This window comes from Pongo pygmaeus, chromosome 7 (genome assembly GCF_028885625.2).
Source record: "Pongo pygmaeus isolate AG05252 chromosome 7, NHGRI_mPonPyg2-v2.0_pri, whole genome shotgun sequence".
Taxonomy (NCBI): domain Eukaryota; kingdom Metazoa; phylum Chordata; class Mammalia; order Primates; family Hominidae; genus Pongo; species Pongo pygmaeus.
In genome coordinates this window covers 119,159,275-119,173,516 of record NC_072380.2, presented here as the reverse complement: position 1 = coordinate 119,173,516, position 14,242 = coordinate 119,159,275, and the positions used below count along the sequence as shown (strand labels likewise).

General features: G+C 38.0%; 1 protein-coding gene and 1 long non-coding RNA gene across 9 annotated transcripts in view; one reads left to right on the top strand and one right to left on the bottom strand.

The window, feature by feature from the left end:
- Positions 1-14,242, bottom strand: part of OXR1 (oxidation resistance 1) — a 488,540-nt gene that overhangs the window by 91,079 nt on the left and 383,219 nt on the right. Inside the window, exon 1 of one of the 8 annotated variants that reach the window (XM_054497494.2) lies at positions 4,484-4,862. The exons of 5 other annotated variants lie outside the window; for them this stretch is intronic. In XM_054497494.2, the coding sequence (XP_054353469.2) occupies positions 4,484-4,682 (199 nt within the window). In that variant the 5' untranslated portion in view covers positions 4,683-4,862. Of the gene's footprint in view, positions 1-4,483; positions 4,863-14,242 lie in introns of those variants that run through there. 2 more of the 8 variants (XM_054497497.2, XM_054497499.2) reach the window with 2 other exon arrangements.
- LOC129041985 (uncharacterized) lies at positions 4,788-13,567 on the top strand. The gene is made up of 4 exons (XR_008504034.2): positions 4,788-5,168; positions 6,465-6,557; positions 12,130-12,216; positions 13,490-13,567. It is a non-coding gene; the product is annotated as an uncharacterized LOC129041985 (long non-coding RNA).

The window sequence follows — 14,242 nt, the reverse complement described above, 5'->3', positions numbered from 1 at the left end:
CTATACAGGATCATTAATGAACCTCAGTACCCTCACCAGTAAAATGAAAATGCTACTATTAATTACCTCATAGGGTTGTTGCTGAGGGTTAACTTGTGCGTAAGACACAGCAAGCACTATATGTTTTGTCTATTCTAATTATTATTCCATGTCTTGGTTTACATTTTCCATGATTATCAAAAGTGAACCAGTAACAAGAATATCAATCTCAGGCTTCTAAACTCTTCTCCTTCAGTTACATACATTCAGTACATAGGATTTGCTTAATGTAAACCTAAAATGAAATTTCAGCAACACGGATAATCATTTAAGAAATATTATTATTAAATAGTTTTTCCTTGACATGTCAAATAATTCAAGTCATAAAAATGTAATATGTTCCCACTTAACTTCATTTTTCATCAACTCTATTGATATACACACACATACCAGTAATATATATGCTACGAGGCAGAGCAGTTTTAGGTGCCCAGTTCAACAATTTGCAACTAAGGTCTATGGTTGGTATTACAAGATGTTAATGTCCCATATTTAAAGTTGAAAGAACTGTTGGCTACTGAAGTCAGCACTTCTGCATAGGAGTAGCCATTTTAGCAGAACTGTTCCATCACTGCTTCTACTACTGCTACCCACCATTGTCATCCTCCCACTAAGGGGCCAAGAAGGACTAAGATGAAAAAGTGGACTCCTGCTTCTATTCCTTCTCACATCCCAACATCAGAGGAGTTAATGCATCAAGAAGGGGTGGAGGGGAGTTTGTGAGAGCTAGACCACACCTCTTCTCCGCTACCAACCTAACCTGGAATGGGAACTGAGGTAGAAAGATAAATGGAGATATAAATTGAATATGAGACTGTAATTTTTAAATAAATGGACCAAGTCTTAAATAACTGAAAGATAGTTTTAATTGCTAAAAATAAATGAAAGGAAAATGTGAAAGGGCTGAGATGTGCTCCAAGAATCCTGTCACCAAGTGGGAAAATGAGGTTGATATAACAGGACAGCTTATGATAAAAACTATTTCATGTTTATATTACAGTAAGTTGAGAGTCTACGCTAGTAAAATTTATCTATATTTATTACAATATAATCTAGTGAAGTGAGTACTTTTAAAGATTTTACATTATGAGTTATAGTCATGCCCCCAAACAACAGCTATATTTAAAGTTCAAAACAATTTTTTTAAATCAAAGCATAATGTACCCTTTAATCAGGAACAAGCATTGTATTTTAAGATGTTTCCTTTGTAATTGTTATTAACTAGATCAATGGTGTGATAATGTCCTTAATATGTCTAAGTCTCAATTATGGTTTTCCTGAGAGGGCTATAATGGTGGAGCCAGCAAACACTAAAAGCTGGTAAGAGCAAAAGCAGCCACCTTGGAGAGGAGTAGGGGAAGGAGAGACACTAACAGTTCAGTAAGTGGTTTGTTTATAGAAAGGGTAAACTCAGAAACATTGACCAAAGTTTTTTTTTGTTTTTGGTTTGTTTGTTTGAGATGGAATCTTACTCTGTCACCCAGGCTGGAGTGCAGTGGTGTGATCTTGGCTCATGGCAACTTCCACCTCCTAGGTTCAAGCAATTTTCCTGCTTCAGCCTCCTGAGTAGCTGGGATTCCAGGAGTGTGCCACCATGCCCGGCTAATTTTTATTTTTGTTTTATTTTTGAGATGGAGTCTTGTTCTGTGGCCCAGGCTGGAGTGCAGTGGGGCGATCTCACTGCAACCTTGCCTCCTGGGTTCAAGCCATTATCCTGCCTCAGCTTCCCGGGTAGCTGGGATTACAGGCACGCATCAACACCCCCAGCTAATTTCTGTATTTTTAGTAGAGACAGGGTTTCACCATGTTGGCTAGGCTGGTCTCAAACTCCTCACCTCAGGTGATCCGCCTGTCTCGGCCTCCCAAAGTGCTGGGATTACCGGCGTGAGCCACCTCAACTGGCTGACATTTGACCAAAATTTTATCTGGTCTATCCTTAATCTGTCAATGGTGAAACTATCTTATCAACACCATTACTGAACATGACTCCCTCCACCCCTTCTTGATGCGTAACTCCTCTGATGTTGGGTTGTGAGGAGGAACAGAAACAAGGTTCTACTTTTTCACCTTAGTGGATGAAAGGAGGAATAAGATCACTAACAACAAAGGGTTTCCTGGAATGCAGTCAATTTACATGTGTGAAAGTATCTGTAACAAGAAATACTCCTATAATACACAGGACTTTTTAAAGAACTGAAGAAAGAATGATAGCAGGAAACTTAAGCAGCTATTAAGAAACTGAAATAGGAGTAGAAAGAGCAGAAGAAATCCTTCAAACAGACTGACAGACACTCATTCTAAAGGACACAAACACAAAGAACAACCCTAGAGCCAAAATCCGTCTGAGAAGCAGCTGCAAAGCACAGAATTCTCATTTTAAACAAAGGCTAGCTGGAAACATATGAAGAATCATTTATTTTTTACTTGTGTATATACATGTTGCCTCTCAAATGTCAGCTAGTTTTCACTAATTCTGCTCCAAATGAAAATGCTCTAGAACAGAGAATTTTGAAATCACCAAATCCAACCTCATTTACAAAGGAGAAAACATAGGCCCAAAGACACTAAGTAACTTGTCCAAATTCTTTCAGGAAGTTAATGCTAGGACGTACCTGCCCACATGACTGTGGTCATACTTTGACCTCACAAGGCCTCTCTAATGTGTCAGAGATTTGGGGGCACCATGACTATTAAAGAATATGCAATGAATACATAAGGCAGCTTCAACAGAAGAGGAATACGAATCACTTCTGAAGCGCCACTTTGAAGGAGGGTGTCAGATATAGCTGTGTGCTCCATATATATAAATACAAAAGTGTCTCTCTGCTGCCCAGTCTGGATTCTCCTCCTGGGCTCAAAGGATCTTCCCGCCCCACCCTCCTGAGCAGAGTAGCTGGAACTACAGACACGGGCTACCGCATGAATCAGATACACGTGTTTGGGCATATTTATTAAAATATTAACCATATTCCTTTTTAGTTAAGTTACCCCACATATTTCTGAATTCTCCATCCATTTCAAGGCGGTCACACATCAACTGTTTTCAATTAGGCTACTGAAAACTCATTTTAAAAAATCCTTGATTTGAACATGTTAAAGTCCCTTTCCTATGCCTGGTCCCACCTTTAAGAGGATTCTGCATTTGGTTAACGTCCTTCAGAGCAGAAACAAAAAGTATTCCCCTCCCCTTTTCATTTCCTAATTCCATAAACAGCACTTCTAAAGATAAAAAATATTTTATGTAAAGTAAGGAAAATTTATTTTAAAGGGCTATGCTAAAATTAGACTTTAATATTTCTTCAAAGCTTAAATCACATACCTACACACATAGATCAAAAATGTCCTCACTGTTTTACTGCTTTAAAACAACTGGCAGGGCCCAGCATGGTGGCTCAGGCCTGTAATCCCAGCACTTGAGAAGGCCCAGGCAGGAGGATCACTTGAGGCCAGGAGTTAAGACCAGCCTGGGCAACATAGCGAGACTCCATCTCTACAAAAATAAAGATAAAATTTAAAATAAAATGACTGGCAGGATGTGGAGTTATAAACAGATTTTACACACTTTGTGCCTATCTCTATTTTCTAAACTCTCTAATGCTCATTTATTTTCATAACTCTCAAATATTAAAGCAATTAACAAAAATAAAATAAAATAAGACATGGCTAGGATGTCTGCTACCTGTTAAATGAAGCCAAAGACACTGGAAGTTACCCTATGCATTACGCTAAAACTGTTCAGCAGCACTTTCAAAAATTCTTTAAGTTATCAATATCATGTCGCTACAAATGACTGTTTTAAAGAATGGTACAAAGCCACTGTGGTGAAAAAAATCGGCCAACACAACACAAAATAAACAGGAACTGAGAAAGTTTCTAGGTTCTGCCACCACAAGACAACGTGCAGCCGTTCAAAAAGTACACGACGCAAAAAGTCAACTAGCTTCCAAAGTTAATGAGGTGTTTTATTTTACAAAGAAGTATCTGGCTTTTTATTTTTCGATTAGGAAGTGAATCCTAACAACTGAGAAATATCAAAGAAAGACTGACCCAAACCAAAACCAAAGCAGGCACAGCGCTCTTCAAGAATCCAAGACTGAAAACACGGTCTTCATAACTGGTTCAGTCTTCACCTCCCAGTGGGAGGGAAAGAGAATGGATCGTACCCTTGAAATACTTGGCGGGGAAAGAAAATCAAGTCTAGGTGGGGAAAGCAGGAAGAGCAGAGCAGGAAGAGCCGGCACGCAAAAAGTCTTCCCTCCCCAAAGCCGAACGAGTCCTTCCTTCCTAGCCCCCGGCGGCCGCCACCCCGGCCACGTCGCCCGCCCCGGCCCAGGCACACCTGCCAGGGCCGGGCCGCGACCCCTGCCCGGCGCCACGACCGCCGCCTCCCCCCAGCCCTCAGCCCATGTCGGCCGCGCGGGAGGCGAAAGAAGGGTGGGCTCACCAGGTCCCTCCGGGCTGGACGGCGCCGGGGGCCGGTGGGGCGGGGACCCGCACCCGAGGTCCCCCTGGGCTGGCTCCCTCAGGTAATCCTCGAAGCGCACCTGCCGGGCTTCGCCGCCGCCCCCGAACCCCCACAGGCGGTTGGCTGTGCCCCGCAGAAGGCGCCCACTCTTCTCGGTGAACGTGGTCAGGTAGTCCATGCTGCCGCGGGGCTGGACGCGGAACTGGGGCCCAGGAGGTGGACGGTTTCGGCGGTGGCGGCCACCACTAGCGCGCCCGCCGGCCCTTCAGACCTGACCCAGGGGAGGCGGCTCCGCGCGCCTCACAGGAGGCGGAGAGGGGGAGGGGGCGTCCCTCTCCCTGCCCGGGGACGGACCATCAGGAAACCACGCGTCGGGGGAGCAAAAGACGGACGAAAGTTTTTGAAAAGTTTTTCTTGTGGCTTCTAAATGCCAAATGAGGCAGAACTTAGCTTGTCACATAGGTATATTCTTCCTGGAACCGATGTGGGGTCAGAAAACTGGTGGCTTTTAAGCAAGCTGGACGGGTCCTCTCAGCGCATCCCCCCACCCGCCTGGCGCCAATGGAGCTGGCCTGGCCCGCCCTGCCCCTCCCCGCCCCGTCCGCGCTCGGACCTGACTTTCAGGACCGCAGGGGAAAGGGGTGGACACCCAACCTCCCGCCAGGTCAGAGGAGAGGCTAAAAATGGCCCAGGGGAGACTTTGCTGGAGTTGCATGGAGTTCGGGAGCCTAGGAGGCGTCTGCAAATAACTGTCAAAAAGTTTGAAGGGTGTGTGTTGGCTTGGGGAAAAAAGAGGGTGGAGTGAGTCACATAAAACTTTTGCAGCTTGTATTTCCTCTTTTTTTTTTTTTTTTTATGTTTAAGGACGGCGGAGATACTTTCAACGTAAGACTGCAATCATAATTAAAACATGAATAGTAACATTTTAAGTTCGTTGTGCCATTATGAACTCATGTTAGTGTTGGACATTCTATGATCCCAGTCCTGTTTAGGCAACGTAATTGAGGGATTTAGTTTGCAGATCTACCTTTCAGGGACAAAGAACCTTGACAGGGAAAGAGCAGTGACTTTTGACAGAAATTTTGCTTCCTGTGAGATCTGGTTATTCTCTTCCTTTCACATTGTTTGTAGTTCTTTTAGTTTTCTCAGGCATTAAATAAACCCTCTTTCTTGGAATCACCAATATATTAATATATTGGGGGAAAAAAAGATTTGAATTACTTAGGAAGTTGATGAACTACCCACTCCAACAACAGAGTCCTGAAAATCAGGCTTAAGCTTTTGGCCAAACTAGTAAAGATTATCCCTCCTGACAAACACACACCCTCTTTTTTTTTTTTTTTTTTTAACCGGTTGACAGATCTTTTTTGCATCATCACCATTTTCAGTTTAGATTCTTACTAGGTGGGATAAATTTCACCATTCTAATATCAGCCATCACCATTATGCCTGGTGAAAAACACAGAATGTCTGGGCTGCACCCTCAGAGTGTCTAATTCGGTGTTTATGGGAAGGGGGCCCAGGAGAATCTGCATATCCAGCAATCCATGTTTTCAGGGTTGTGGCTTGGGAAAGAACTGTTCCAGACTTCTGCACTTCCTAAGGACCTATTTTGTAGATGTTGCAATGGACGGAATGTTTGCGCTTTCCCTTAAATTCATTTGTTAAAATACTAACCCCAATGTGATGGTATTAGGAGGTGGGGCCTTTGGGAGGTAATTCATAGCATAGAGGCCTCATGAATGCGATTAGTGCCCTTATAAAAAAGGGACCCAGAGAGCTGTCTCCATCTTTCTGCCATATGAGAATACAAAAATACATCAGTTTGCAAACCAGAAGAAGGTCCTCACCAGAAACCAACTATGCTGGCACCCTGATCTTGGACTTCTAGCCTCCAGAACTGTGAGAAATAAATGTGTGTTTATAAACCAGTCAGTCAGTCTATGGTGCTTTATTATAGCATCTGGAACGAGACAGCTACTAAGTAGCATTCCATTTGACAAGGAAGATTTACCATGCACACTACTTCTGAGTTCAATGAAAGAGAGGCTCGGTAAGTTTTAAAAATCAAATTTCAATGACTTAGTCTAATTCTCATTAATAATTTAAATTATTTTTCTAAGATATGTTTTACATCTTCTAAAAATTTTCCAGTTTGTTATAAGCATATCCAATCAATTCTTAAGATTTTACCTGATTAGATCTGCACTTTTACATCCAACATTTGCAGGAACCTTCATTCTACCAGTTCAAATCCAGATTTACAGGTAGTTAACCCATCTGTTTTGTGGTTTTTTTTTCTGCTTCTATTTCATAGAAGGCTAGAGCTGCTGGAGAAAAATGTATAACCTTGATGATTGAATGCCTTGAAATCTTTGATTTAAACTCGGCTGAGTCGTAATGTCTCTAAAATCCTTCTATTCATATAGTCAGTGTTCTCTTTTATTCTCTATATTTGTTGTCTGAACTGTCATCATTCTCCTGAAGTTACCAAATTCATCACTTGAACACGTTACTTTGCCTTCTACATGACCCAGAAAATCATAGGCCATCAAATATGAACATTCATTTTTCTTTCCTTTTTCTCTTCAATCTACATCAAGTTGCTCTCCCTACCTTGCTTTAGAAGGAGGTCTTTATTCCTGTCCATGCCTGTCTTCCAAATTTTCTTCTGATAGTCTAATTATGTTGTCTGTGACTTGCCAGCTTTATTATTCCTCTCTGTTCCTTTTCACTATATTTCCTTTCCTCTTATCCTTCCTCTATCAGCCACATAAATCACTCTCAGCCTTAAAAAAAGCTTGCTTATATACCATGCCTGCTTTTTCATGCTACCTTTTGCCTCATTAAAAAAAAAAAAACTTTACTCATATGTAATTTAAGTACTGTAAAATTCACGTGTTAAAATTATATAGTTTACCTGATAACAATTCAGGGTTATAAAGCCATCATCAAAATGTAATCTTTGAACCTGAACATTTCCATCACCACAAAAAGAAACTTTTTACCATCTGTAGTCACTCCGCAGTCACACCTGCAGCCCTAGGCAACCACTAGTCTATTTCTGCCTCGGTGGATTTGCCTTTTATAGACATTTCATATAATGCTTGGTCGTTGGGGTCTGGCTTCTTTCACTTAATGTTTCTGAGGCTTCTTCATGTTGTAACATGTATTGGTACTTCATTCCTTCTTACCGCCAAATAACATTACATTGTATAAGATATACCACATTTTATTGATCCATTCATCCATTGATGGATATTTGGATTGTTCATAACCTTGCAGCTATTATGAATAATGTTGTTAGGAACATCAAGGTAATTAAGTTTTTTTGTTGACCTGTTTTCATTTCACATATATACATAGAAGTGAAACTGCTGGGACAAAATGGTGGCTTTCAATATGCAAAAAGGTTTAATTTATTTTGATGAAGTCCAATTTATCAATATTTTTATCACATCTGTGCTTTGCATTGTATCTAAGAAATCATTGACTAATCCAAAGTTCGAAGATTAACTATTATGTTTTTTCTATGAGTTTTATTTTATTTAGCTCTTCTATTAGGTCTTTGATCTAACATAGGTCTTTGATCTAATATAGGTCTAATATAGGTCTTTGATCTTATATAGGTCTTTGATCTATTTTGGGTTAATTTTCAGGTTTGATGTGAGGAAGTGGTCCAAATTCATTCTTTTATGTGTGGCTATCCAGTTGTTCCAGCACCATTTATTGAAAAGATGATTTTTCCCCCATTGTCTTTGCATCTCTGTCAAAAATTAATTGACCTTTAATACAAGGTTTTATTTCTGGACTCTCAATTCTGTTCCTAAACCCATGCCAACACCATGCTATCTTGATTACTGTAGCTTTGTAGTAAGTTTTGAAATTAGAAAGTATGAGTCTTCCCATTTTGTTCTTCATTTTGAAGATTGTTTTGGCTATTTTGAATCCTTTTCATTCCATATGAATTTTAGGATTACATTGTCAATTTCTTCAAAGAAAAAAGTCAGTTGTAATTTTGATAGGGATTCCATTAAATAGGTAGATCAATATGGGAAGTATTGCTATATCTTCCATAAACAAAAGGATGTCTTTCCATTTAGGTAGATCTTCAGTTGCTTTTGGCAATGTTTTGTGCTTTTCATTGTATAAATCTTGTACTTTTTTTTTGACATACATTAATAAGTGTTTTATTTTTTGTTGGTATTGTGAATAGATTTTTTTTAGATTGCCATGGCTAGTATACAGAAATAAAATTGATTTTTGAATACTGTTCTTGTATCTTACAACCTTGCTGGACTCATTAATAAATTCTATTCATTGTTAAATGGATTTCTTAACATTTTCTCTGTGTAAGTACATGTTTTCTGTAAATAAAGATGGTTTTGTTTTTTCCCTTCCAATTCAGGTGCCTTTTTTTTCTTGCCTAATTGCCCTGGTTAGAACTTTCAGTACAATATTAAATAGAAGTTGTGAGAGCAGATATCGTTTTATTCCTCAATTTGGAGAAAATGCATTGAGTCTTTCACAATGAAGTATGATATTATACATTGTTTCTTTGTGGATGCCCTTACTCTAGTTTAGGAAACACCATTCTATTCCTAATTTCTAATTTTTTTGTCATAAATGGACATTAGATTTTGTCAAATGCTTTTTCTGCTTCTGTTGATATAATATTGTGCTTTTTGTCCTTTATCCTGTTAATATAGTGTTTGCATTAATTAATATTTGTGTATTAAATGAACCTTGCCTTCCTTAGATAACCTTCAGAATGTATACTATAATGCTTGATTTGGTTTGTTGGTATTCTGTTGATTATTTTTTGTCTATATTCATAATAGATATTATATTGGTTTATACTTTTCTTCCCTTGTGATATCCTCGTCTGGCTTTGGTATTTGGGTAATACTGGCCTCTTACAATGAATTGAGAAGTGTGCCATCCTTTTCACTTTTTTGGAAGAGTTTCTGAAGGATTGTTACTAATCATTCTTTAAATGTTTGGTAGAATTCACCATTGAAGCCATCTGGCCCTAGGCTTTTCTTTCTGGTAGTATTTTAAATTACTCTAATCATTTACCATATATATATATACTTTTTTTTTCTATTTCTCCTTGTGTCAGTCAGTTTTGGTAGTTTTGTCTTTCTAGGAATTTGTTCATTTAATTGTAAGTCATCTAATTTGTTGTTCATAGTATTCCTTTATAATCCTGTTCATTTCTCTGATTTATATTAATATCAGCTCTTTTACTCCTAATTTTAGTAATTTGAGTCATCTCTGTTTTTTTCTTGCTTAATCTAAATCTTTGTCAATTTTGTTGCTCCTTGCAGAGAGCCAACTTGAGGTTTCATTAATGAGGTTTCTCTAATGTTTTTCTATTTCCTATTCCATTAATATCCATGCTAATCTTTATAATTTCCTTCTTTCTATTTGTTTTGTGTTTAGTATCTTCTATTACCCCCTCCAACCTCCCTAGTTTCATAAGGCAGAAGGTTAGGCTATTGATTTGAAATCTTCTTTTTTTTATAATATAGGTTTTTACAGCTACATACCTCATTAGTTCTGTCCCACAAATTTTGGTATATTGTACTTTAGTTTTTATTTATCTCAAAGTAATTTTCCTTATGACTTATTATTTGACTCATTGGCTGTTTAGGAGTATGTTGTTTAATTTCCACATATTTGTGAATTTCCCAAATTTCTTTGTGTTTTTGACTTCTAACTTAATTTTACTGTAGTTAGAGAACATACTTGGTATGATTCCCCCATCCTTTCAAAATCATTGAGTCTTTTTTGTGGCCTAGTTTATAGTCTATCCTGGATAATATTCCATTTCCTTCATTTTTAAGCCTTCCATTCATCACTGAATTTCTTGAAAATCCATATTTGCTGCCTCTCTTAAGCTCCTACCCAAGCTCACTCTCAGCAAATTTTCATCCATTCATTCAGCTTTAGTAAATGCCTACTCAGCACTAAGATAGAGAGTCCCTATTTCTATGGCACTTTCAAGCTGATGTTACACTCCCAAAGATCACCAGTGCCAGCACAAGATGTTTTTGTGCGATTAGAAAGAGATGCCCCTGCAAATAGACACATAACAAAAAGGCATCTCTAATCCAAAAATGAAATTAAGAAAACAGTTCTATTTATAGTAGCATCAAAAAGACAAAATACTTAGAAATAAATCTATCCAAGGAGGAGCAAGACATATACTGAAAAATACAAAACATAATTGAAAGAAGTTAAAGAAAATCTAAATAAATGGAAAGACATCCCATATACATGGACTAGAAAACTTAATATTGTTAAAATGGCAATTCACAAATCAATATACAGATGCAATACATTCCCTATCAAAATTCTCCTGCTTTATTTACAGATATGGAAAATCCCATCCTCAAATTCATATAGAATTGCAAGGAACCCCAAAGAACCAAAACAATATTAAAAAAGAAAACCAGAGTTGGGGGACTCATACTTCCCAATTTCAAAACTTTCTTCAAAGCTGCAGTAATCAAAAACTGTAGTACTGGCATAAGAATAGATGTACAGATCAATGAAATATAAGTTAGGGTTCAGAAGTAAACACATACATTTAGGGAAAACAAACTGATTTTCAACAATGATGCCAAGTCCATTTAATGGGGAAAAATAGTGGCTTCAATAAATGGTGCAGTAACAACTCCATATTCACATACAAAAGAATGAGATTAAACCCTTACCTCACACCGTGGACAGAAATGAACTCAGAATGGATTAAAGACATAAGTGTATGACTAAAAACTATTAAATTCCTAGAAGAAAACATAAGGTAAATCTTCATGATCTTGGAATTGGCAGTGGACTCAGAGATTACACCAAAGGCATAAACAACAAATTTGCTTCATTACTAATAAGAGGAATGCAAATACCTGCCAATAAATACCATTTTCTTCTATCAGGATGGTGAAGATCAAAAAGTTTAAAACCATTTTGCTAACAGTGGGTGGAAACTACCACTTTCATATATTACTAGTAGGGGAGCAAAAAATGGTACTACCGTTTTGCAGGATCATCAAAGAGGTCATTTTGCAGGATGTATCAACGTTTTTAAAGCACACTCCTTTTGACTCAGTGTCCTCACTTCTTGATATTTATCCTATTGGTGTATGAAATGATGCAATTTTCTATTTGCAATAGCAAAATGTTGAAAATAACCTAAGTGTTGACTAATAAAGAAATCATTAAATACAATATGACATGTCCATATAATGGAATATTATTCAGCCATTAAAAATAACTGCACAGTTCCTGGTATAACCGATTATGAAAGAATCTTGAAAAAAGTATTTTTAAGGGGGAAAGCAAGATATAGAACACCACATGTGGTATGCTTCAATTTTTGAAAACAATGTAAAGTATGTGTAGTTATCCACATACAAATAAAACATTTGTTAGTATATATAAGAACCTAGTAATGGTGTTTGCTTTCTGAGAAAAGAAGTGGGTGGCTTAGGGTGTGATGAGAGAGAACCTTAATTTTCACTGTGTGTATAATATGCATTGCATTGCATGTATCACCTATTCAAAAATGATTTTTTAAGTTAAAAAGGACCTGTTACCCATAAGCCCATTCTATCTTCTAGGAGCTTGCTAGACTGTCCACTGTCAATTTGACTGCCATTCAGCTCCTATGAAAGGCATTTGAGATAGACTGCATTTCTCAATCATCAGTAAGAAAAATGTGATCTTTCTTAAGTTGTCTAAGAGTTACAGGCATATCAAGTTGGGTCATCTGCAGTGAGTATACCTAAGGCATGTCTCATCATTAAGAACATGGGCCCTTAGTCTAACTTCAGATCCTGGCTTTGGCACTTACTAGCAGCATAATGGGAAAGTAACTGACTTAGCCTCTCTCTCCCTCAGGTTCCTTACCTGTAAAATAGAGATAATATAGAGATGTCGGGAAGATTTAATAACATCATGCAAGCAATATGCCTACAAGAGTGCCTGTAAAACATTAAGCCTTGGTAAATGTGAGCTATAATGCTTCCTATAAAATACCTTATCAAGTTACACCATTAGTGTTATATTCTGAATTTTATTGAAGTTCAATGCAAGAAATAATTGTGTGAGGAACTGATATTGAACACATTATTCATTATGTTGTTATTTAGTGTATATAATTAAAAAATATTTTTGGCCAGGTGCGGTGACTCACGCCTGTAATCCCAGCACTTTGGGAGGCCAAGGTGGGCGGATCACGAGGTCAGGAGATCGAGACCATTCTGCCTAACACAGTGAAACCCCGTCTCTACTAAAAATACAAAAAATTAGCCGGGCGTGGTGGCGGGCGCCTGTAGTCCCAGCTATTCAGGAGGCTGAGGCAGGAGAATGGCCTGAACCTGGGAGGCGGAGGTTGCAGTGAGCCGAGACCGCACCACTGCACTCCAGCCTGGGTGACAGAGCGAGACTCCATCTCAAATATATATATATATATTTTTTGACAGATATTTAGAATTTTATGTCAGGAAAAATCCTTGTGAAGACAGGACAGGCATTCATTAACCAGATAATACATGTTATCATCTTAAGTTTCAAATACAATGACCATCTTTTTTTTTTTTTTTTTTCCAAAAAAGTAGAACTACCTTGCCATTTGCTTTGCTTAGTAATTTCTGGTCTCACTGAAATTATTATTTTTTACTAGATGTTTAAATTAAAAGGACAATATATAACTGGGTACATGCATATGGGAAAACAAAACTATAGTACAGAAGGCTATATAATAGTAAATTTGTTACATCCTTCCTGAATCAACCTCCACAGCTTTGTGTATATCCTTCTGTAAATTTTGTATGCATATATTTACATAGGGGTTAGTATGTGTATATATGCATGTGTGTTTCTTTTAAAAAAAAACCCACACAAATGGGAACATATTGTGTCCACAATTTTGTTGTTGTTGTTTTCTTGTTTGAGATAGGGTCTTACTCTGTTGTCCAGGTTGGCATGCAGTGGTGTGATCAGGGCTCACTGCATCCTCGACCTCCTGGGATCAATCCATCCTCCTGCCTCAGCCTCGTAAGTAGCTGGGACTATAGGCACTTGCTGTCACACCCAACTAATTATTGTAGTTTTTGTAGAGACAGGGTTTTGCCATGTTGCCCAGCCTGGTCTTCAACTCCTGGGCTCAAAGGATCTGCATGCCTCTGCTTCCCAAAATGCTGTGATTACAGGCATGAGCCAAGGCGCCTGGCCCATGTCCACAGTTTTATACAAATATTTTTACTTCACTTTGTCTTAGACACCTTTCCATATCAATTTCTATTAGTTCTCCTTCATTCTTTTTACAGTTTCTGAGTTCAATTTATTATTATCTGTTGAAAAAGCCTTTTGTTGTTAGTTGCTAGAATATTTAATTTAATCACATCACATTTACTTCCAAAAAAAATGTAGGAGCTAAAAACTCACTGGAAAGCAACTATTAATAAGTTGGAAACTTGTGCAACTACTGTATGTAGGTTATTTAGTTAAACCACTCCCCAAAATGCTTTTAAGAAATTCTGCCCCTGCTCCTGCGGCACCATTCCTTAAAGGAAACATTGTTCTTTTAATTGTGGAATCTTAAATAGAAAAATTTCAAGTAAGACAATGATTTCTAAAAATATGAAGAAAAATGACATAAAAACTAGGCAAATGGCTCTGATTTTATATTTTTATACTAAAAGAATATCATCAGTAACCTAAAAATAATTA